General features: G+C 36.5%; 1 protein-coding gene across 1 annotated transcript; it reads left to right on the forward strand.

The window, feature by feature from the left end:
• Positions 1–258: 258 nt before the first annotated feature.
• Positions 259–21,604, forward strand: LOC118637287 (membrane cofactor protein-like). The gene is made up of 8 exons (XM_036272631.1): positions 259–379; positions 3,463–3,648; positions 4,000–4,099; positions 8,374–8,459; positions 11,072–11,269; positions 12,756–12,938; positions 17,131–17,178; positions 21,522–21,604. The coding sequence occupies exons 1-8, from the start codon at positions 259–261 to the stop codon at positions 21,602–21,604; spliced, it is 1,005 nt and encodes a 334-aa protein (XP_036128524.1).
• The last annotated feature ends 4,117 nt before the right edge of the window (positions 21,605–25,721 follow it).

The following is a 25,721-nucleotide window of genomic DNA, read 5'->3' on the forward strand; positions in this document are numbered from 1 at the left end:
ACTCTGCCAGCTCCTTTCCTTTCAGAGCCGCCAACAGACCCAGGTGGGTTAGAACCCATCAAGGGACAAGCCACATTCCCTCCAGCGCCCCGCCTTTCTACTCTGGGGTTGGCCCCACCCAGCCTTGCACCCCGCGGGTCACGCCCACCTGAGGTTACTTAACTCTGTGAGTCTAGCGATTGTTGCGTCTGGTGTCCGCACTCAAAACGGTAAATAAATGCTCACTGTCACCCAGGTTTCCCTCTGATCTCCCAGAAAATGACGGCGTCTTGCGAGCCGCGCAGGGCACCTCCCCGCCGCCCCGAGAGCCCCTTTTCTTCTTGGTGCTTCGTGGGGATAATTTTGGTGGCCCTAGTGCTCCGTTTACCCACATCCTTAGGTAGGAGCCCGGAGAGGGTGTGCGCTCCGGAGGCGGACTGAAGCGGGTCGGGGAGCAGGCAGACCCGAGCCGAGGGTGGGTGGAATCTCTTGGGGGGTCGGGTTGGAGGCGCGGGGTCCGGTCGAGCCGGAGGTGCGGAGTTGGGGTAGAAGGCTTAGGCGCAGATCCTCAGGGTTGTGCTGTGGCGGATCCAGGACGGTGGGTCCTGTAGAGCCCCAGCGGTGAAGGTTGCTGGGGGGGGGGGGGGGGGGGAAGGGGGGGAGGCTGAGCCTTGCGGGGTGCTGGGCACCGGGTGCTGCCGGGTTTTGCCCGGGGTGAAGGTCTGTGTCCAGCAAAAGCTTGCAGGTGTTTGTGGACTGAGTCAAGCAGGATGGGAAGCCTTCGCGTGCGCTGAAGGTGAGGGCTTGCTCTCGAGCGCCCAGGTGCGTGGGGGTGTGGCTGGGGCCCGTGCTGTGCCCGTGGGGACTGTTTGCGCTGTTTCCTAGGTGTGGCGATGCCTAGGTAAGTGGAGAGTTTGTACCCGGCTGTGTTGGGCTGGGGGAGCCGAGGCCGGTGTTTCCAGATGTGCGCTTTGTGGAAGTGTCCAGGCCAGCGGTGCAGGGCGTGGGGCAAGGAAGCCCACTGCTTGCTTCGTATGGGGGCTGGGGAGCGCGTGTTGTGCGCAGAGTCCTTGAGCGAGAGCTAAGCCTGGGTCCTGGGATTTCCACGGATTGGGAAGGGCGCACAGAGCTTTTTGTGCATAAAGGTAACAGGCTCATTGCTGCCCCAAAATCTTATTGGTAGTGGTTTGCAGGCTGTTGCTTTAAAACAACAAACATGAAGTCACCTTCCTGTCTCTATCCCATGTAGAAAATATCCAATCATTTCTGTTACCAAATGTCTTTGGGGCAACGTTTTGTTTTTCATTAGATTGGGTCCTGTTTAGGGAAGATCCTAAGCGACCTAAAAAGCATTGATTTTGCTCACATACACAGTCTCAGAGAGAGCAGGCAGACAGCTTGGGGAGGGGGGAGCGGTAGAGGGATTGAGCAAAAAGGAAAACAAAGAGGGGACTAATGGACATCACAACAGGTGGTTGGGGGGGGGGTTGGGGGAAAGAGGGCATAGAGGGGATAAACCACTATGAAAAAAATTAAAATAAATAAACAACATTGGTAGCTAAACCTAGTGAGAAATGAGAATCGTAAAGAAATGAACAGTAAGTTATGGTAATATGGTTTTCTCTACAGCTCATAAACTAAAAGCTGAAGGCAATCCTCTAAGCTTGATCTCTGTGGTTGTGGTGGTTGTTGTTGTTGTTGTTGTTGTTGTTGTTGTTGTTTTAGAGAGAGAGAGGAAGGGAGAGAAGGGAGAGAGAGAATCATATTTGTGAAAGGGGAATCAAACCCCGACCTCTCAGTGCATGGGAGGACGGATGCTCGCTCCACTGAGCCACACTAGCCAGGCAGGACTCTTTCCTGTATATGCTTTCAAGATAGTTACTGAAGTTGAAGGCATAAAACAAAGGGTACTTGCATAATTTAATCACAGACATGCTGTTATGTGATTTCTTTCTTGATGGTTCCAGGAAATTCTAGAATGAGGTTATGCATTTGTATCTGAACAGAATTATATAGAATTTCTAGCTCATATTTGTTTTCCTATTGTAAGTGGGAATGTCTAGTTCAGTGTATTCAGTAAATGTTAATAAAACTCACCTGTAGCCCTGGCTGGTTTGGCTGAGCGATTAGAGCTTTGGCCTGAGGTCCGGAGAGACTGGGGTTCTGTTCCCGCTAGGGGCACGTACCTCAGTTGCAGTTTTTCCCCAGCCCTGGTTGGGTCGTGTGGGTGGCAACCACTCCATGTGTCCCTTTCACATTAATGTCTCTCTCTCTCTCCCTCCCTCCCTCCCACTATATCTGAACAAAAAATGGAAAAATGTCCTTGGGTGAGGATTAAAAAAACAAAAAACAAAACTCACCTCTATATTAATCCTCTTTTAAACAATGCTGTTCATTGCTAGGGCTTTGGGGTTGCTTTTTGCTTTTGTTTGTCTTGGGCAGTTTGAGGAACATTCAGATAGCAAGGTCAGCACAGCAGAAATCTTGAAAACACTTTGTGAGAAGGTATATCCTAGGGCATGATGGAAATGAAATGTTGGACTGTATATAGAATTTTAGAATTTAGAATATGATAAAAAAGAAAAGTAAAATCAAACTTCTTTCGGATTCTCCTGACTGGTCTCACAATCTGCAGTGAGACCAATTCAGGGAGTAAGAGAGGAAAGGTTCCTCACAGAACAAAATAAATCTACTTTCTCCTTAGGTCCTTAACCGTACAGGAGAGGCCTCCGCATTCTTTTGGCCTGATATGTCTCCATCATATTATTTTACACAATAGTTCTAACACATGCTAGGCTTTCCAGCCCACAGATAATTAAAAGAAGAGGAATTACTGAAATTAAAATGGCACTAGGAAGAAAAATGACTTCTTAGTAGAGAAGTGAGTTTTGAAATGAGTTTAGAAAATAATAGGGAATGATGCCTAACTATATACATATATCTTTAAGACCTAAAATACTGATTTTTGTCCCTTAAATTTACTGTTGAATAAAAATTTAGCTCATTCCCCAACAAACCAAAAGCTAATAGAAAGCTAATAGAATGTTCATGGAAGCAAGTGCAACACATCATCCACCACCACCACTTAGGTTAAAGCAAGGAACAGACTTGGCCAGTTTGGCTCAGCAGTTAGAGCGCTGGCCCGCGGACCAATGAGTCGTGGGTTCGATTCCAGTCAAGGGCACTACCTCAGTTGCGGTTCATCCCGGGTGGGTCATGTGACCCAGAGGCAACTAGTTGGTGTGGCTCTATCACATCTACGGTTCTTTCTCTCTCTCTCCCCCTCCCACTCTATTTAATAAGTAGAAAAATATCCTTGGATAAGGAATAAAAAAAAAAAAAAAGCAGGGAACAATTTATTTAAAATCTTACTAAGGACCTTTCCATTTATTCTGTACTATCTACCTTGCTGCCAGGCCACAGTCCCGGCTAGTCGAGGAGATTAAATATTTTATTTTTATGTTCTTATTTTCTTATTTTTAGGTAACTGTGGTAAACCACCGGAGTACAAGTCTATGCAGTTAAATGGCACCCCTAAAACTTCATATTTACCTGGGGAGAAAATATTTTTTGAGTGTAAACCAGGATACTATTACTCAAATGATTATCCCCTCAGTACCTTTTGTGACCAAAGTAACATATGGTTTCTTATCGATGAAGCTTGTCACAGTAAGTAAACAAAACCTTTTTATTGTATGTGTGCTTGCTCTAGTGTTTTGGGTTGTTTATTTGTTGTTGTTTTTACATATTTTTTGGTTCATTTTCTACTATGACAGTGATGAGTTTCTCATGTAAAACTAGGTTTTAGATAGCAACATTTTTAGGTTTCTACAAATCTCCCGGGAATTTCTTTGAAAGCAGTTAGTTGCCTGAGTAAATGTGAATTTTACGTTTTCTCTTGTAACAGTTAACGCAAGAAAATAATATTGCATAACTTGAAAAGATCTGTGTGGAATTTTGATTTTTTGAAATACCTGTTTTGAAATCTGTATAAAAATGAATTTGAAAATTTTCTCTTAGGAAAAAAATGTCCAACTCCAATTGTCCCAAATGGCGAAACATTTGACCCACAAAAGGGCTTTGAATTTGCTAAAGAAGCTCACTTTTATTGTAATTACGGGTAAGTTGCTGCTTAGAGAAAAGAAGGTAAAGGTTACTGATTCCACATTGTTTTCCTTCTCTTCTTCAGCATTCGCATAATGATGATGTCAACTTGCTTTCTGTGTGACAAGGTTTACTTGGGCTTTTTATGGAGACTGAAAACATATGTGCTCAATAGGCAGACATTTAGATGGAAGGAAAGCCAAATTACATAACCCTTGCTATAAGTAACAATAAGCTTAATGTAAGCATCACAAATGTAGTAACTATGGTGACTTTGTCCTTGACAACAAAGTGCACACTATTTTAAAAAAGGAAACAATTCTCAGAGTTGAAGGAGGGCTCACAGAAATGTTGTGTTGTTTCAGTTCTCTTCTTCCATACATATTTGCTGTCTGGTGTTCTGTCCTTTATTGTGAGTGGGGTATTGAGATCTCTAACTCTTATTGTAGAAATGCTGTCACGTAGAAATGTGCATCTCCTTTCGATCTGTTTGCTTCATATATTTTGATGAATCAGCAAGGTGTCAAAATATTTATAACTCATATCTGCTTATTATATATATGTACCTTTTAAAAATAATATTTAAAGTCCTTTGTTTCTTGTAACCTTGTTTGATTTTAAGCCTCTTTTATTTGATATTAGTATAGTCACCCCTGCTCTTTAGGGGACACTGTTTGAATGGAATATCTGGATCTCGAGTGAGTTTCTTATAGACAACGCACAGTAGGGTCATGTGTTTCTGTCCATTCTGCCAACCTCTTTGTTTTGATTAGAGCATTAGTCATTTAAATGTAAACTAATTAGTGACAAGGTGGGACTGCTGCATTTGTGGTATTTGTTTTTTATATGCCTGATAGCTTTTGGAGTTCATTCCTGCATTACTGTCTTCCTTTTTCGTTAGTCATCTTTTTGTAATGAAATGTTTAAATTCCTTTCTCATTTCCTTTTGTATATTCTTTTGCTGTTTTCTTTGTGGCTATCATGGGGATTACATTTAAAACACTGAAGTTATATCAATCTAAATTAGAATTTATACCAGTTTAACACACAAAAACTTAACTCCTTTATAGCTTCACACCCATCCCATTTGGTTGTTACTGTCACAAAGTCACATCTTTATATATTGTGTGCCCCAAAGTATAAATTAATAGCTCTTTTAAGTGCATTATTTCTTAGCTTACATAGAAAACAAGATTTAGAGTTTAAAAAGTTACAATAACAGTTTTTGCACTAATAATTTTTTTCTTTAAATGTATTATCTTTTAAATTGTGAAGAAAACAAAATTACAGTTACAAACCATTGTAAAATAATTCAAGTTTTTATAATTGTCCATATATTTACCTTTAGTGAGATGTTTATTTCTCCATATGTGTCAAAGTCACTTTCTAGTGTCCTTTTATTTGACCTTGGAGGACTCCCTTGAGAATTTCTTGCAGGGAAGTCCTAGTGGCCACAAATTCCCTCAGCTTTTGTTTACCTGGGACTGTTTTATTTCCCCTTTAACTTTTGAGGACAGTTTTGTCAGAGAGAGTATTTTTGGTTTAAAGTTTTTTGTTTTTTTTCTCTTTTAGCACTTTTAGTATATCAGCCCACTGTTTTCTGGGTTTGAAAATTTCTGATGATCTGCTGATTATCTTATTGAGGACCCCTTGTATGTAATAATTTAGTCTCTCTTCCTAGTTTCAAGATTCTCTCTTTCTTTTTGGTTTTTGAACCATTGATTACAGTAGTGGTCCTTATGTATCCATGGGGGTATTGTTTCCAGCATCCCCCATCTCCCTGTGAATACCAATCCAAGTCCCTTATATAAAAGGGTATAGTATTTGCATATAACCTACAGACATCCTCCTGTATACTTTAAACCACCTCTAAATTACTTATAATACCTAATACAATGTAAATGCTATATAAATAGTTGTGACACTGTATTGTTTATGGAATAATGACAAGAAAAAAATCTGTACTTTTTTTTAAAGAATATTTTCAATTCTTGGTTGGTTAAATTTATAGATGTGAAACATGCAGGTTTGGAAAGTCAACAGTATTGTGTCTTAGTGTGGGTCACTTTGAAATCATTTTACCTGGAGGTCATTGAACTCTTGAATATTTATATTCATGTCTATTATCAAATTTGTGAGAACTCCTTTTGAGATTCTTACAATGTACATGTTAGGCCACTTGATGGTATTCCACAGGTTCCTTAAGCTCTATTCAACTCTATTCACTCTTTTTTTTTTCTGTTCTTCAGACAGAATAATTTTTGTTGTCCTAAATTGATGTTCACTGATTCATTCTTCTGCCTACTCAAATCTGCCTTTAATACCTCTAGTGAAATTTTTCATAGCAGTTGTACTTTTGAGCTCCAGAATTTCTTTTCTATCTTCTTATTAATATTTCAATTTTGTTCACACATCAATTTCTTGACTTTCTCCACTAGTTCATTTAGTTCTTTGAATATCTTTAAGAGTTATTTTGAAGTCTTTATCTAGTAAATCTGCCATCATGACATTATCAGGGACAGTTTTTGTTGATTATTTTTTTCAATGTACCATACATTCCTAGTTCTTTGTATGCTTTGTGATTTTTTTTTTTTTTGAATATTGCATACTTAAATCTAATAATGTGGTAACTCTAGAAATCAGCTTCTTCACCTGCCTTGGACTTTGCTGTTTTTTTGTTATTGTTTTTGTATTTGTGATTGTTGTTGGGTGTCTCTGTGCTGAGGATCAGCCTGAGATGTAAACTGGAGGTCTTCTCAGGTTGTTTCTGAGCTTTTCCCTGAGCACATGCACTCAATTATGGAGAAAATGAGTTGAGCCTTCATGGGAAAGACAACTGAAACTTTGAACAAGCAGTTTCATTGACTATTTTTTAATTTGATCAAGTAAAGATAATGCAACTTTCATTTAATAGTTATATAAGGAGAGACTGCTAAAGCATTTGGAGGGGTAACAAACATTTCAGACACAGATTTTTCTCATAGAAATTGTAGCCTTTCTGAGAAACACAATATAAACAGAGAAATGTCAAGGCAAAATAGGAAAGGAGAAGTACCAATTCATGATTAGTACAAGGAGAATCCAGAAGGAGAGAGTGCTGTGAATTTAAATAATTGGAGAAGATTTCATCAAGTAGTGTGCCTAAGCTATTCCTAGAAACGTAATCTGATTTAAAGAATACATGCATACCTCAATGTATTGTGCTTTGCTTTATTGCACTTCACATGTATTGCATTTTCATCAACATCCAGGCATAACCCCCCACCAACAAAAAAAGTTACAACTCAGCTGAAGGCTCAAATGATGATTAGCATTTTTTGATTTAGGTATATACATTGTTTCTTTTAAAAAAAATTTTTTTTAATTGATTATAGAGAGAGAGGAAGGGAGCGGGAGAGAGATAGAGACATAGATGAGAGAGAACATTGATTGGCCACCTCCTGTGTGCCCCACACTGGGGATCAAGCCTAAAACCTGGGCATTGCCCTGACTGGAAATCAAACCAGCGACTTTTTGGTGCATGGGATTGATGCTCAACCACTGAGCCACACCAGCCAAGCTATACATTGTTTCTTTAGACACAATGGGATTGCACACTTAATAGACTACAGTATATAAATATAACTGGTCAACCAAAAAATTTGTATGACTCAATTTCTTGTGATATTCACTTTATTGTGGTAGTCTGGAACTGAACCTGTGATATTTCTGAAGTCTGCCAGTATTAATAAGAGCTGAATAAAACTTACCTAGTAGTGCTCACTTTGTGCCAGATACTAACTCATCTAATACTGAAAACAAAAACAAAAAACCATAAGATATATACTGTTATCTCCTTTTTATAGATGAAGAAAGTGAAAAAGAGAAACATTGAGGGACTTATCCAAACTCACGTTCAAGTCAGTGGTGGAGCTGGGACTTGAATCCAGTCAGACAAACTCTAGGTCCTGATGTCTGTACTCAGTTGTTGTATGACTGAGCAGAATGGAAGGAACAAAGTCATAGAAATTAATGTGTATCTGATTGCCAGAGATAGCAAAGAGGCCAGACTGACAGGCATGACAGATTTATTTAGATATCTTTGCTCTTGGCCGATATGTATTCAGATGCAGAAACTATTTAATTAAATTCCAGATTTGGTTAGCACATTGATTATATTGTGCCATTTAAGAAAATTCCCCCTCAAATTACTGTAGTACAGAAGACAATATATGAAATTTTCCTCTTTATTATGTACATCTTGTTAACTGGTAAAGAAAATAATAACCTTTTTTTTTTTTTTTCATTTAGTTATTACTTAAAAGGTGAACAAATTCTAACTTGTATACTTTCTGGAGACACAGTGAATTGGGACCATGATATCCCCACATGTGAAAGTAAGTAAATTTTTACTTTAGAATTCTAAGTATTTTTGGCCTTGGGATCCACTTATGCTGTTTTGTTTTGTTTTGTTTTTTGTTTTTTAAATCAAAGTATAGTTGACATAAAATAGTATGTTAGTTTCAGGTGTACAACATAGTGATTCAACATTTATGTGCCTTACAATGTAATCACTACAATAAGTCTGGTAACCATTTGTCACCATACAAATTTATCACATTGCTATTGAATATATTCTCTGTGATGTACATTACATCCTGGTGAGTTATTTATTTTAAAACTGGAAGTCTGTACCTCTTATTCCCCTTTTCCTTCTTTACCCATCCTCCCAGCCCCCTTTACTCTGCCACCATCAGTTTGTTCTCTGTATCTATGAGTTCATTTCTGTTTTGCTTGGTTTGTTTTCTTATTTTAAGATTCCACATATAAGTGAAATCCTATAGTATTCGCTTTCTCTATCTGACTTATTTCACTTAGCATAATACGCTATAGGTCAATCAATATTGTTGCAAATGACAAGATTTCATTCTTCTTTATGGCTTAATAATATTCCATTGTATATGATTGTATATTTGTATGTTATAGCAATGTATACATACATATATAGATATATATATTATCTTTTTAATCTATTCATCTATTGATAGAAACCTAGGTTGTTTCTATACCTTGGCTATTATAAATAATGCTGCAATGAACCTAGGATTGTACGTATATTTTTAAACTAGTGTTTTTGTGCAGACTGGTGCAGCCACTATGGAAAACAATTTGGTGCTTTCTCAAAAAATTAAAAATGGAATTGCCAATGGACCCAGTGATTTCACTTCTAGGAATATATCATAAGAAGCCTGATGCATCAATCAGAAAGAATATATGCACCCCTATGTTCTTGGCAGCGCTGTTTATAATGCAACATCTGGAAACAGCCCATGTGCCCATCAGTCGATGAGTGGATAAAAAGGTTGTGGTCTACTTACACAATGGAATACTATGCAGCTATAAGAAAGATCTCTTACCCTTTGAGATGACCTGAAGGGACCTGGAGAGTATTACACTAAGCAAAATAAGCCAGTCAAAGAAAGACAAGTACTACATGATCTCACTTATTTGTGGAACACAATGAACAAAATAAGCTGTCGACCAAAAGAGATCCAGAATCATGGAAGTAGGGAACAGACTGATAAATCTCAGAGGGATGGCGCGGGGTGGGGGGAGGGGGGGGGAGGAGCGGGAAGAGATAAACCAAAGAACTTATATGCATATATGCACAACCAATTGACGTGGACACTAGGCTGGGAAAGGCAGGAGGGGGGTGGGAGCAGGAAAGAGGGAGTCAATGGGGACAAAAGGGAGACATCTGTAATACTTTTAACAATAAAAATAAATAAACTAGTGTTTTTGTTTCCTTCTGAAAAATACCCACAAGTGGAATTGTGGGATTGTATGATACTTCTATTTTTAATATTTTGAGGGAACTCCCAACTGTTTCCCATAGTGGCTGCACCAATTTACAGCCTCACTAACAGTGCAAGAGGGCTCCCTTTTCTCCACGTTCCTGCCGACACTGTTGTTTATCCTTTATGTTTTTAATTAACAAAGATTCCAAGAGCTTTGCTTTATGTGGGTTATGTTTACTGATATTCATTTATATTGAGATGAAAACCAAGGAGTTTCTAAAATAATTATTTATTAATTTATTTTTAACACAGTAAACTCAATGCATGTTAAAATATGCAATGTATTTTTTATAAAATAATTTTAAAATTTCCAAAACAGTCCTGGCCGGTTTGGCTTGGCAGTAGAGTGTCGCCCGCAGACCAATAAGTCCTGGGTTTGATTCCAGCCAAGGGCATGTACCTCAGTTGCGGTTTATCCCCAGTCTTGGTCGGGGTCATTTGGGAGGCAACAAGTCAATGTGCCCTCTCACATCAATGTTTCTCTCTCTCTCCCTTTCTCTTCCTCTCTCTCTACCTATAGATAAATGGAAAAATATCCTAGAGTGAGGGTGAAAATAAATAAATAAATAAATAAATAAACGAACGATTTCCAAAACACTTAGTGAGAATGGTAGCACTGTTTTACATTTTTATAATTTTGTTCAAAATCTAGACTAAAGAAGACACCTAGATTCAGTCTGTTGTGAAATAACACGATTTGTAGCTTCTGGAAATTTTCACTGTACACTCATAAAAATGAAAGTGAAAAAAGACAATATTTTAGTCTACTTGTGAACCAATGATTTAATAAGTGGTTATATTTATAAATTATAAAGCATTTTAAAACTAGCAGCGAATTTTATCTTTAATCACAAGCATTTTTCTCCTAAATTTTCAACAACTGTTATAATGACTAGAACAAAAGTTAGCATAGCCTTATAGATAGATATAGGTATTTCATGTAGGTATTTATTAAAAAAAAAATTTATTTTTACATGGTTTGACTTTGGGGTAATAACATTTTCTCATATAAACATTATAAATGGATATTGGATTCATAACTAGACCATAGAAATCATATGTTGATGAATTTATTGAAGAAAGTTCATAGGATTTTACGAAATGTTTTCTTAATCTTTCAACTTTTCTTCTTCTTTTCTTCTATTTTTAAGAGATTTTGTGTAAATCTCCTGGAAAAATAAATAATGGAAAACACACAAATAACTGGAGGGATGTATTTGAATTTAATGAATTAGTAACTTACAGTTGTGATCATTCAAAAGGAGCAGAAGAGTATTCACTTGTTGGAGAGAGCAAGCTTATCTGTTCTGGGCCTGGCAAATGGAGTAGTGACCCTCCTCAATGTAAAGGTAATTATATTTCCATTATTTCCTTCTTCGTTTGTAAATACTGTGGGAACACTTTGTAGGTAGTTTTACCCATAAGTAAACAGACAGTCATATTGCTACCTCCTCCTGTTAAATTGACTTGCAGTTTAAATTGATACATATCAAGTTGAATAAAAAATAGTTCTACTGCTTGGCTGGTGTGGCTCAGGGATTGAGCATTGACCCATGCACTTAGAGGTTGCCAGTTTGATTCCCAGCCAGGACACTGGACTGGGTTGCCGGCTCGATCCCTAGTGTGCAGGAGGCAGCCAGTCAATGTTGATATTTCTCTCTCATCAAGGTTTCTATCTCTCTCCCCCTCCCTTCCTCTCTCTCTAAAATCAATAAAAATATATTTTAAAAAATAGCTCTAGAATTCCTCTCCCACATGTCCTTGGCATTCTAGTTTATCTAAGGTGAACTACTATGTATATGTGTAAGTTCGGATTTTTTTTTTTTTGCTTGGAAGAACCAAAATCTGAACACACAACTGGCTTAAAAATAAGGAAGTTTTTTTTTTTTTTTAATATTAAAATATCTGAGAGATAAAGCAATAGATAACGGTGGAATAAATGGTAAAAGACTGACTCTCATACTGAAAACAATGATAAATTCTACACACACACACATATTAAAAACAACATTTAAGGCACTAGAGAGTAACCAAAAGCTGGGAGACATTAAACAGGATTTTACTCTTGGAAGAAAGGGACCACTGAATAACAACAAAATATTTACCCTTTTCCCCAAATTCTTCCAAACTCATTACTGGATTGTGAAATCAATCTAGAAAGTCATGACCAGCATGGAAATACCAGAGTACACTAGTATGAAAGTCTAAGTATTAATTTTCAACTTTATCTCAGCCCTGCGTATTCATGTAATGGCTTACAGCCTGTATTTTGTTTTTTTATCTCTGGGTTGCACTCTAAAATTTTGGAAAACATGGCCCTAACTCCATTGGCCTTTCTATTTTTTGAACATCCCAGTTCATACATGTTGTTGCTGCTTGAGAACATTGTCTTGGCATATCTTTTCATGGCTAGCTTCTTCTCAACTTGTAGATTTCAGCTCAACTGTGTCTTTTTCACAGGAGTCTTTCCTGCATTTCTAAAAAGATGGAGTATTATAATCAGTCAGCATGGAACTTTTTAAAATCTCTAGAGCTAAAGAGTATCAAAAGTTGCATTTGAACTTACCCAGAATTTGTATCTAATAGACTTTTCTCGAAATGTGCAGTAGAAAAAAATGTATGGAACCAATAAACTATAATGACTGTTTGTTCTCGGTGGAAAGGGATTCAGATTTCTCTAAATCTGTTTACTTGGAATAAAGATGCATTTAAAAAGTTTTAAAAAATTAACACCTTTTCTTTCATTCCGCTTTGCACTATCTTTTTTTTTTTTTTTTTTCCTGGTACTATGTTAAAGCAACTTTCTATTAATTCTAGAATTTTTCTACTTCTTAGTGGTCCAGTGTGAACAGCCAGTAATCCAACATGGAAGACCACTATCAGAAATGAAAAAAATTTTTTCCTACCTAGATGAGGTTTTATTTGAATGCCTGAAGGGATTCTACCTTAGTGGCAGCAACCCAGTGTTCTGTGGTGGAAACAGTACTTGGGAGCCTGCGGTGCCAACATGTATTAAAGGTACATACTGGATCATTTTCCTTCTTGGTTTTTAAGGTTTCACATTAAATGTCAATGATACAGAATAATTGAAAAGAAGCAATTTTAGTAATCAACTATCTTGTATTCATATTTATGACAGATGTCTGACATAAAGCTCATATAGAATTTTGCTGTCATGCTCTTGTATGTGTTCACTCACAGCCTTTTAGCACGTTATGTACATCTCAACGGTATATAAATTTCTCTTGTTCAGTATTTTTATGTAAAAAAAATTGGTGAGCAACCATTTTTCAGGATAAAGGGAATCATGGGAATTTTTACCTAAATAAGTAAAGCATGAAAATAATAGTTTACATAAATGAAAAGAAAGTGAAAATTTCCAAGTGATCGATCCTACATTGTTTTTCAATGTCAAAACCTCTTATTTCAAGTCATTCAAATTTAGTAATGTCCTACTTATATTTTACAAAATCCTATAAATTAATGTTATTTCTACTCATTCATCACTTTTGGTAAGAAAAAGAGGAAGAACATATTTATAGCTGTTTTAGTTGTTATTCTTCATGATTCTAAAATTATTTGCCATAGTCCACAAACATAAACAGGTATGTAAGCTTGGGTAAGTTACTTACACTTCAAATGTATTTACTTAAATGTAAAATGATTTAATGCCTTTCTCACTGGTGATAATGAAGCTTAAATTGGTTGCACTTAAACCACTTAGCACCATGCCTGGCATATAGTAACCTCTCAAAGGAAGCTCATATATGACTTACAGCATCACTCCAGTTGGTATTACTGAAGAGGAAGGTTTGTGGTGTTTGTTCTCTAATACGCACGTTTTTAGTGTCACCAACTTTGCTATTTTCATTCATTTTAAAAGTGACCTGCTGACACAGTTGATGGTATCTTCCTGGTCCAGGACTGTTTCATTTCCCACACTGCACGTTTCATTCTTTCTGTGCAGTACCATTTCCCTGGGGAATTTCTGCTGTCTCTAGAACAAGACTGGCATTTTTACTGCCCCCACCCCCAACCCTCTCCACTTCATACAGTTCTTCTCTTTACTGGGCATTTCTCTTCGGCAACAGAAACTAAATTTTATCCCAACTTAAAGGCAGGAAAAGGTGTTTTTATAGAAATGAAATGGAGGACTTTTTGCATGGACCACTCATCAACTGCTCTGCTTAACACTTGAGAGATGATTTTGATATGGTGGAAGGAATTGTTTTCCTGTGCTGCTGTCTCTGGCTTCTCTTTGTTTTCAGCAGAAATAAGAGAGGAGGAGGAGTGGGAAGAGCATTAGCCTGGGTTCATCTCACTCAGGACCCTGGTTTGGTTCTGCTTACTCACAGAACATCATTTCTGAGGGCTGTAATTTCTTGTTGTTCGATGAGGGTGTTGAACTCAAATCTCAATCATTGGCTTTTAATTTGTGTATATATTTTCTTTCTTTTTTAAATTTTTATTTTTGTTACAGATGTTTCTCTTTTTTCCCTGGCACTGACACCCCCTCCCACTTCCACCCGCCCCCACCCCCAGCATTATTGTCTATGTCCTTGTTTACACACACATGCATAAAAGTTCTGTGGTTTATCTTTTTCCTTCCCCCCACATCCACCTCTCCTGAGGTTTGTCAATCTGCACCCCACTTCCATGTCTCTGGGTCTATTTTGTTCCTCAGCTCGTTTTGTTCTTTATATTCCACAAATAAGTGAGATCATGTGATATTTGTCTTTCTCTGATTGGCTTGTTTTGCTTAGGATAATACTCTCCAGGTCCCTCCATGTAGTCTCAAAAGATAAGAGATCTTTCTTTCTTACAGCTGCATAGTACTCCATTGTGTATATCTACCACTGCTTTTTTATCCACTCATCTATTGATGGACACCTGAGCTATTTCCAGATCTTAGCAATTGTAAATAGTGCTGCTATAAACAAAGGGGTACAAATATTCTTTCTGATTTGTTTCAGGCTTCTTAGGATATATTCCTAGAACTGGGATCACTGGATCAAATGGCAATTCAATGTTTTTTCTTTATCTTCACCCGAGGACATTTTTCCATTTTTTGTTCAGATAGAGTGGGAGAAAGAGAGAGACAGAGAGAAACATCAATGTGAAAGGGACACATCGAGTGGCTGCCACCCACACGACCAACCAGGGCCAGTACTGCAACCGAGGTACATGCCGATAGCGGGAACCAAACCTGGGTCTCTCTGGACCACAGGCGGATGCTCTATCAGCTAAGCCAAACTGGCCAGGGCTGGCAATTCAATTTTTAACTGTTTGAGGTAACACCATAGTGTTTTCCATAGTGGCTGTACCAGTCTACATTCCCACGAGCAGTGTACTAGAGTCCCCTTTTCTCCACACCCTTGCCAGCACTTGTTGTTTGATGATTTGTTGATGACAGCCATTCGGACAGGTGTGAGGTGATACCTCATTGTTGTTTTAATTTGCATCTCTCTGATGATTATTAGTGTGTTGAGCATTTTTTCATTTGTCTCTTGGCCATTTGTATGTCCTATTTGGAGAGGTGTCTATTTAGGCTCTCTGCCCATTTTTTAATTGGGTTCTTTGTCTTCCTTTTGTTGAGTTGTATGAGTACTCTGTATATTTTGGAAATTAGCCCCTTATCCGATGTATCATTGGCAATTATGCTCTCCCATATAATGGGTTTTCTTTCCACTTTCATGGTTGTTTCTTATGTTGTGCAAAAGCTTTTTAGTTTGATGTAGTCCCACGTGTTCATTTTTTCCTTTGTTTCTATTGCCTTAGGCATTGTATCAGTAAAAATTCTGTTGTGTGTGATGTCTGAAATTTTGTTGCCTGCATTTTCTTCTAGAATTTTTATGCATTCATTGGTCACATTTAAATCTTTTATCCATTTTGAGTTTATTTTTGTGTGTGGTATAAGTTGGTGATCTAGCTTCCTTTTTTTTTTTTTTTTTTTTGCATGTAGCTGTCCAATTTTCTTTGTGTATATCTTCTGTTGTCCTAATACTTTAAAGGATTGAGGGGAGTTATGCATGGAAACTGGCAAGTAGAACACCTTTTTATAATTCCTGTATACCTGGTACCCGACAGCCTCCTTGAATATGTGAGTTGACTGCTGTGAGATTTGCGGGGTGGGGAGAAGAGATGGTTTTCTGGTGGATTGATATATAGGGTTGCATGTGACGTTCATACTCTTTGGCCCATCCATGTTTACTCACATGGTCCTAGTGGGTATATGCACTGTGGGACACTGTGTTTATTGAGATGCTCTTTTGAAAGAGTGGACCATGAGGATTCATAAAGGATTTAAAGAACACTGATACTGTTTAATGTTTCAAAGAAGAGAGAAATGGTTGTGAGAAAAAGCTTATAAATAGAAAAATTTATATTTTTCTCTTTTAAAAATAAAAATTCCTCATGGTATTATTAATCAATTTTTATCATTAGAGAAGAACTATACAAAAAGGACTGATAGCAACATATAATGGTGACAATGTAGATCTGATTATGCTATAAAAAAAACTGTTCATGAAATATTCAGCAGAAGAGAAAAGGATACAAATTACTTGGTATGATACTACCTGGATGGTACATTTTAAATACATATATTTATTTTGAACACATCATATTTATGATTTATTATTCTAGGGTTTCCAGTATAAAATATAAAATTGTAGTGACTGAAACAAGCCAGTCAGAGAAAGACAAATATCACATGATCTCATTTATTTGTGGAATATAATGAACAAATCAAACTGATGAACAAAATGAACCCAGAGACATAGAAGGACGGTACAGACTGACAAACCTCAGAAGAGGGGGGTATGGGGGAGGGAAGAGATAAACCACAGAACTTATACGCATGTATGCATGGACATAGACAACAATGCTGGGGACGGGGGTGGGGGGAACGAGGGGAGGATGTCAATGGGGGGAAAGGGGAAACATCTGTAACAAATAAATTAATAAAAAAAATTTAAATAAAATAAAATAAAATAAAAATTGTAGTGACTATCCTTCCATATACATATATATTCAAGTACCTCTGTAATATATATACTTAGGTCATATACCTAGAAATAGAAATGAAAAGTTTGGAAAGTATGAGTATTTTTAATTTTGAGGAATAATTAATCTTTCTAAAAAATAAAATAAAATTAAATCTATAATTGTTATCGATAAAATTGATGAATGGAATAATTCTCTTTTCCAGATTTCAAGCCCCCACCTCCAATCAAGTCTTCAGTTTCAAAGTTTCCAGGTTCAGTAGCTCTTTATTCTCCTCTATTGCTAAGCACTTTGTAAGCTTATTGGTGAAAAGTCATGTATTGTTTTAATTTCTACTTGGATGTTAATTATTAATGAGGGTGAACCTTTTTGTCCACATATATTTATTCATGGCCTTTGTTCAGTTTTCTGTTAGGTTTCTAAAATGTTATTTTTCTTGATTGTAAAGACCTTTTCATATATAGTGAACAATTTTTAGTGTTTTTTTTTAACTTAATTTTACTAGTTCATTTTCTTTTAAGAATTTTATACTATATTGTTGGCTATAGATTCTTTTTTATAACTTTTATTCTTGGGTAGTATACAAATGTATTTTTGTAAATTTCAAATATTATTAAAGTATACAGAGCTAAAAATCAGTCCTTCATCTCTTTCTCTGGTCCACTGTCTTGAGTTAATCACTGTTAATAATTTAAGTGTCTCCCTGGCCGGTTTGGCTCAGCGGTTAGAGCGTCGGCCTGCGGTCCTGAGAGACCCGGGTTTGGTTCCCGCTAAGGGCGCGTACCTCGGTTGCAGTTTGTCTCCAGCCCTGGTCGGTTGTGCGGGTGGCAGCCACTCGATGTGTCCCTTTCACATCGATGTTTCTCTCTCTCTCTCTGTTCCTCTCTTTCCCCCCCCCCCCCACTCTACCTGAACAAAAAATGGAAAAATGTCCTCGGGTGAGGATAAAAAAATAAAAGATAATAATTTAAGTGTCTTTTTACCCATTTCTGGTGTACTTACACATATTTTGGCTTTTTTTTTTCCTTCATTTTTTTAAACCATAGATAGAATCATGCCGTTTATATTTCTCTAAACTGCTCACGTTTTACACTTACTATCTTAGATTGGGGTTGTAGTTAGATTTATTCTCATCCTTTTTAATGACAACTTCAACATATACCATATTTTACTTACCTGTTCTCCTATCAGTGGTCAGTTATATGTGCAGAAGTTTTACATTAAGAGATTGTTGAATATATCAATCTTTTCCCTAATGGCTATGAGTGTTGTGTCTTTATTATAAAAGCTTTAAGTTTCCAAATTATATACATTTCAACCATGTGTTCCAATTTGCGTTCTTTACATTTAAATTGTTGGTAAATCTCAAATTCACTGTGGAATATGGAATCAGATTGGGTTCTTCTCCACTTGACCCAACCCCATTCAGTGGCTAAGTAGCACCATGTATGGAATAAATTGTCTTCTCTCCAACTGTTTTATTGTGTATTAAATTCATAGGAGGTCTAGCCTCCTTTCTGTGCCCTTAACTCTATCTGATCCTGTGCCAGCATCACATTGTTTTTTTAATGTAGTACTATAAGATGTTTTAATATCTGGTAGAATACGTGCTGTTCAGAAGTATGCAGGCTACTCTTATGTTGATTTTTTCAGATCAACTTTTATTTAATTTTTTTTTTTTTACCATTTCCACCATTCTAATTGTACAATTCCATGATATTAAATGCATTTCATTGTTGTGTAACTATCACTACTATCTTTTTCCAAATTTTTCATCTTCCCAAACTGAAACTTGATACCCATTATACAGTAACTCCCTGTTCATAACCCTCCTCCCTGCCCCCTAACCTCTATTCTAAGTTCTCTATCTATCAATTTGACATGCTAGGTACTTCATAAAAATGGAATTTTACACTTGTGTTTTCTGTATGGCTTATTTCACATAGATACTCTTTTCAAGGTTTATCCATCTGAGAGTAGCATGTATCTGAACTTCCTTTTATGGCTGAAAATATGCCATTGTTTATATTTACCATATTTTGTTTATCCGTTCATCTGTTAATAATAGACTCTTGGATTGTTTTCACCTTTTGGCTATTCTGAATATATTTTCTGAATATTGGCATTCAAGTATCTGTTTGAGTCCCTGTTTTTAATTTTGAAGGTATTTGCCTAGGAGTAGAATTGCTGGGTTTTATGGTAATTCTGTGTTTGACTTTATGGAACAACCATACTGTCTTCCACAGCAGCTGCACCATTTTACATTCCCGCCAGCAATGCACAAAGTTCTACTTTCTCTGCCGTTTTGCCAACGCATGTTATATTCTGTGGCTTTCCTGTTTGTTCATTTTTTGTTTTTTCATAATAGTTATCCTAATACCTGGTAGGTAAAATATGTGAAGTAGTATTTCCTTGTGCTTTTTATATGCATTTCCGCGTTGATTAGTGATGTGCAGAGCATCTTTTCATGCGCTTATTTGCTATTTGTGTATGTTCTTTGGAGAAATGTCATTCAAGTCCTTTGCTCATTTTTTATTTGGTTTGAGATTTTTATTATTGATATTTAGGAGTTCATTATGTATTTTGGATGTTAATCTCTTATCAAGTGTATGATTTGCAGATGTTCCCTTGCATTCTGTGGGTTGACTTTCCACTCTCTTGATAGTGTTCTTTGACACTCAAAAATTTTTCAATTTGATTAAATCTAATTTATTTATTTTTCCTCTGTTGCCTGTGCTTTTGGTGTTACACCCAAGAAATCACTGCCACATTCAATATCATGAAGCTTGTCCTCTGTTTTCTTCTATGAGTTTAATAGTTTTAGCTCTTATACTTAGTTTTCATTCCTTTTGAGTTAATTTTTGTATGTGGTGTATGGTTATGGTCAAACTTCATTCTTTTGCTGTGGATTTCCAGTTTTCTAAGAACCATTTGTTGAAAAGACTACCCTTTCCCCACGGAATGGTCTTAGGCCATGGAATAGAGATTCTATTCCAACAGTCTGGATTTCTTTATGTCAGTGCCATTCTGTTTTGATTAGTGTAGCTTCGTAATCAGTTTTGAAATAAGGAAGCCTGAGTCCTCTCAACTTCACTCTTCTTTTTCAAGATTGCCTTGACTATTCCGAGTGCCTTAAGATTCCATATAAATTTTAGAGTGGTGATTTAATTCCTGCAAAAATCATCCTATGGGCTTTGATAGAGGTTGCTGTATTTACAGCTTAACAATATTAGGTCTTCTGATCCACGAACCAGGATATTGTTTTATTTATTTATGTCTTCTTAAATTGTTTCCACAATATTTTGTTGTTTTGTTGTATGTGCTTTTTACTTCTTTGGTTATACCAATGTATTTTGTTCTTTTTTGATGCTATAAATAGAATTGTTTCCTTCATTGCCTTTTTGGATTGTTTATTTTAGTGTATATAAATGCAACTCATTTTTGCATGTTGATTTTATGGCCTACAATTTTGCCAAATTAATGTATTAGTTCTATCTAGTTTGTGTGTGTGTGTGTGTGTGTGTGTGTGTGTGTGTAATTTTTAGTTTTTTCCATAAAAGATCTTGTCGTCTGTGAAGAGAGATGATTTTATTTTTTTATGTCAATTTTGATGCTTTTAATTTATTTTTTACCTAATTACTATGACCCAATTGCCAATATTATGTTAAATAGAAGTGGAAAATGTGGACATTCTATCTTGTACCGGATCTTAAGGGGACAACTTTCAGCATTTCATCATTGCCTAAGTTGTTAGCTTGGTTTTTAATAAATAAATGGACTTTATTATATCAAAGAGTGTTTCTATTCCAGATCAATTCTATTCCAAAAAAGTTCTAAATCATTTTTAATCCCTCCTCTTTTTATTTTTATTATTTATTTAAAAAATATTTTTCTTTATTGATATGAGAGAGAGGAAGGGAGAGGGAAAGAGAGATGGAAACATTGATGAGAGAGAACATCAATCAACTACTTCCTGCATGCCCCACATTGGGGATTTGTCCCGCAACCTGGGCATGTGCCCTGAGTAGAAATTGAACTGGAGACCTCTTGGTACATGGGTCCATGCTCAATCACTGAGCCACACTGGCCGGGTAGTACCTCCTCTTTTTAAAATTTTAGGTAGAATCATTTAATTCCAGGCTAATTTTAAGAATACATTAATGACCCAGATGATGTGGCTCAGTGGTTGAGCATTGACCCATGCATTGAAGTTGCCTCTTTGATTCTTGGTCAGGGCACATGCCCAGGTTGTTGACCAAATCCCCAGTGGGGGACATGCAGGAGGTGGCCAATTGATGTTTCTATCTCTCTCTCCCTCTTCTTCTCTCTCTAAAATCAATAAAGGGAAAAAAAAGAGAATACAGTAATGATAAAGTTGCCTGCTATCACAGAGTAGTGTCACAGGAAATGTCAGTGCACTGGAAGAAAAATATTGTTGACATTCAATATAAATTTTGAATACTTTATGACTCTATCTTTAATTAAAAACACTAGTAGAAATTAAAAGGAAACTATAAGCAATTTTATACAAATGCAAAAAATCAAAATCAATAATAGTCTTTCCTTTTTTTTTTCCTTATTTCCATTTTTTTCTAGGCTATTCCAATCTTTATGAACCATCAGTTGAAGAGATTATGGAAATAGGTATTAGTTTAGTTATTAATAATTATTTATTATGACACCTTAGAGTTCTACATTAATATGTTATGCTCCAATTATTTGTAGTTAGGGAAAAGACATGATGTCACAAATTATTCATAATAATTGACATTTATAGTTACTTTAGTATTGCAGATCTATAACAAATGTAAATGATACTGGGTGTAGACACTTGTAAGCAATTTTCTCTAATCTTGGGAATTCTAATTGTCCTATTAACCTTTACCAAATAACCTGGTGTGGTAAGTACAGCACAAAATAATGGCAAATGAGGTTCCTGTTAAGATCTGGAAACAGCCCAAGTGTCCATTAGTATCTGAGTGGATAAAAATGCTGTGGTACATTTACACAGTGGAATATTATGTTGCTGTGAAAAAGAAGGATCTCTTACCCTTTGAGACAGCATGGAGGGACCTGGAGAGTATTGTAGTAAGCAAAATAAGCCAGTCAGAGAAAGACAAGTATCACACAATCTCACTTATATGTGGAATCTAATGAACAAAATAAACTGATGAACAAAATGGGTCCAGAGAATGGAAGCAGGGAACAGACTGGCAAACCTCAGAGGGAAGGGAAAAGGGCAAGGGGGGTGTGAAGAGATAAACCAAAGAACTGATATGCATCAATGCACAACCAATGAACACAGACAATAGTAGTGAAGATAGGGATGGGGGGAGTGGAGAAGAGAGGATCAATGACGGGGGGGGGGAAGGGGAGACATCTGTAATACTTTCAACAATAAAGGTACATTAAAAAGAAAAATTGGCCCTGGCCAGTTTGGCTCAGCGGTTGAGCATCGGCCTGTGGACCAGAGAGTCCTGGGTTCAGTTCCTGCCAGGGGCACGTACCACAAAAAAAAAAAAAAAAAAGAAAGAAAAATTGAAAAGACAAAAGTGTTTAAATAGAGAGAGAGTTTCACAAAGCACATCCTATAGCCGGAATCCATTTGAAGTGTCCTGTGATCAAAATGACTTGGAAGTACTAGCAGTCACGCTAAAACTAGATTGATACTTTTTGCTGTAGTTGTTAGATGATCTGATCCAAAGTAAGATGCAGCTGCTATCTGGGACCCATGACATGCTCAATATCTTTAAAACTACTTTCATTTTTTTCTCAGAACCAGGAACTATTGCTCTAATTATTCTTACTATATGTAAGTATCTCAAACTTGAAAACCACTTAACTCAAAATATTACTGTGAAGAGGTGCATTATATTCTAATAAATTTTTAGTTTCTGTAGTTTTTTTAGCTTGAAACTAAGTAAATCAGTGTAGAAAAAAAACTGACCTTTCATATGATATAATACCTTTTGTTAGTAATTGTATATTCATTTTATTCTAAATGATCACAAAACCCTAAATAATACTTTTGTTTTCAAGATCATTAGTCACATGACTTGTCATCCAAAATATGCTTTGGATAATTTTATAAACTAAACAAAAACTCTTCTCTGACTTACTGTGGACTATTTAAGTGATTCTAGGGAATTGCATTTAGACAATGAAGAGTCCAAAGCAATATAAATATATCTGTGCTTAAATAAAATGCATTTTTGACCACTGAAATGTAACTGACAGTAGTTTCTTCTGCTAGAACATGAACCTTAGAAATTATTTTTCAAGTTACCTGTCATTTGTTTTCTCGTTTCCTATAGTTTTCGGCATTGCAGTAATTTGCACCTGTGTGTACAAATGTCTCCGCAGAAGGAAGAAAGGGTAAATTAAACACATTCCTTATAATTTACTGGTCCTTCCCACTCTTGATGTAGTTTTGTGTCGCTTTAGTTTTGTAGTCTGTGTTGCATGGGGTCTATTTCTAAAATGTACTACATTGTGTGCCATCCAAATTACATTTCTTTACTAAAATTATTTTCAGCTGCTTTTTAAAAATATTATTTATTTATTACTTTTTTTATTAATTTATTTGTGTTACAGATGTTTTACCTTTTCCCCCCATTGCAACCCTCCTCCCAATCCATACCCTGTCCCCAGCATTGTTGTCTATGTCCATTGATTATGTATACATGCATATAAGTTCTTTGGTTTATCTCTCCCCCCGCCATGCCCTCTTCTGAGGTTTGTCAGTCTGCACCCTACTTCTATGTCTCTGGGTCTATTTTGTTCATTAGTTTGTTTGGTTCATTATATTTCACAAATAAATGAGATCGTGTGATATTTGTCTTTCTCTGATTGGCTTGTTTCACTTACGATAATACCCTCCAGGTCCTTCCATGTCATCTCAAAGGATAAGGGATCTTTCTTTCTCACAGCTGCATAGTATCCCACTGTATAAATGTACCACAGCTTTTTTATCCACTCATCTATTGATGGACACTTAGGCTGTTTCCAGACCTTAGCAATTATAAATAGTGCTGCTATGAACATGGGGGTACATATATTCTTTCTGATTGGTGTTTCAGACTTCTTAGGGTATATTCCTAGAAGTGGGATCACTAGATCAAATGGCAATTCAATTTTTAATTTTTTGAGTTAACACCATAGTGTTTTCCATAGTGGCTGCACCAGTCTGCATTCCCACCAGCAGTGTACTAGAGTCCCCTTTTCTCACACCCTCGCCAACACTTGTTTGATATATGTTGATGGCAGCACAGGTGTGAAGTGATACCTCATTGTGTTTTAATTTGCATCTCTCTGATGATTAGTGTGTTGAGCATTTTTTCATATGTCTCTTGGCCATTTGTATGTCCTATTTGGAGAGGTGTCTATTTAGGTTCTCTGACCATTTTTTAATTAGGTTCTTTGTCTTCCTTTTGTTGGGTTGTATGAGTACTCTGTATATTTTGGAAATTAGCCCCTTATCTGATGTATCGTTGGCAATTATGCTCTCCCATATAGTGGGTTCCTTTTTCACTTTGATGGTTGTTTCTTTTGCTGTGTAGAAGCTTTTTTAGTTTGATAGAGTCCCATGTGTTCATTTTTTTCCTTTATTTCTATTGCCTTAGGTATTGTATCAATGAAAATTCCGCTGTGTGTGATGTCTGAGATTTTGTTGCCTACATTTTCTTCTAGAATTTTTTATGGATTCACAGGTCACATTTAATTCTTTTATCCATTTTGAGTTTATTTTTGTGTGTGGTATAAGTTGGTGATCTAGCTTCCTTTTTTTGCATGTAGCTGTCCAATTTTCTTTGTGTATATCTTTTGTTGTCCTAATACTTTAAAGGATTGAGGGGAGTTATGCATGTAACCTGGCAAGTAGAACACCTTTTTATAATTCCTGTATACCTGGTACCCGACAGCCTCCTTGAATATGTGAGTTGACTGCTGTGAGATTTGCGGGGTGGGGAGAAGAGATGGTTTTCTGGTGGATTGATATATAGGGTTGCATGTGACGTTCATACTCTTTGGTCCATCCATGTTTACTCACATGGTCCCAGTGGGTATATGCACTGTGGGACACTGTGTTTATTGAGATGCTCTTTTGAAAGAGTTGACCATGAGGATTCATAAAGGATTTAAAGAACACTGATACAGTTTAATGTTTCAAAGAAGAGAGAAATGGTTGTGAGAAAAAGTTTATGAATAGAAAAAAATGACAAGGATCTCTTTTAAAAATCAAAATTCCTCATGGTATTATTAATCCATTTTTATCATTAGAAAAGAACTATACGAAAAGGACTGATAGCAACATATAATGGTGACAAAGTAGATTGGATTGTGCTATGAAAAAACTGTTCATGAAATATTCAGCAGAAAAGAAAAGGATAGAAATTATTTGATATGATACTACCTGGATGGTATATTTTAAATACATATATTTACTTTGAACTCATTATTTTTATGATTTATTATTAATTAACTTCTAGAGTTTCCAGTATAAAATATACAATTATAGTGAGTGAAACAAGCCAATCAGAGAAATACAAATATCACATGATCTCACTTATTTGTGGAATATAATGAACAAAACAAACTGATGAACAAAATAGACCCAGAGACATAGAAGTTAGGTACAGACTGACAAACCTCAGAAGGGGGGTCAAGGGGGAGGGAAGAGATAAACCACAGAACTTACATGCATGTATGCGTAACCATGGACATAGACAACAATGCTGGGGAACAGGCGTGAGGGGGGAAGGGTCAGGAGGAGGGTGTCAATGGGGATAAAAGGAGAAA

This window comes from Molossus molossus, unplaced genomic scaffold (genome assembly GCF_014108415.1).
Source record: "Molossus molossus isolate mMolMol1 unplaced genomic scaffold, mMolMol1.p scaffold_m16_p_20, whole genome shotgun sequence".
Classification (NCBI taxonomy): domain Eukaryota; kingdom Metazoa; phylum Chordata; class Mammalia; order Chiroptera; family Molossidae; genus Molossus; species Molossus molossus.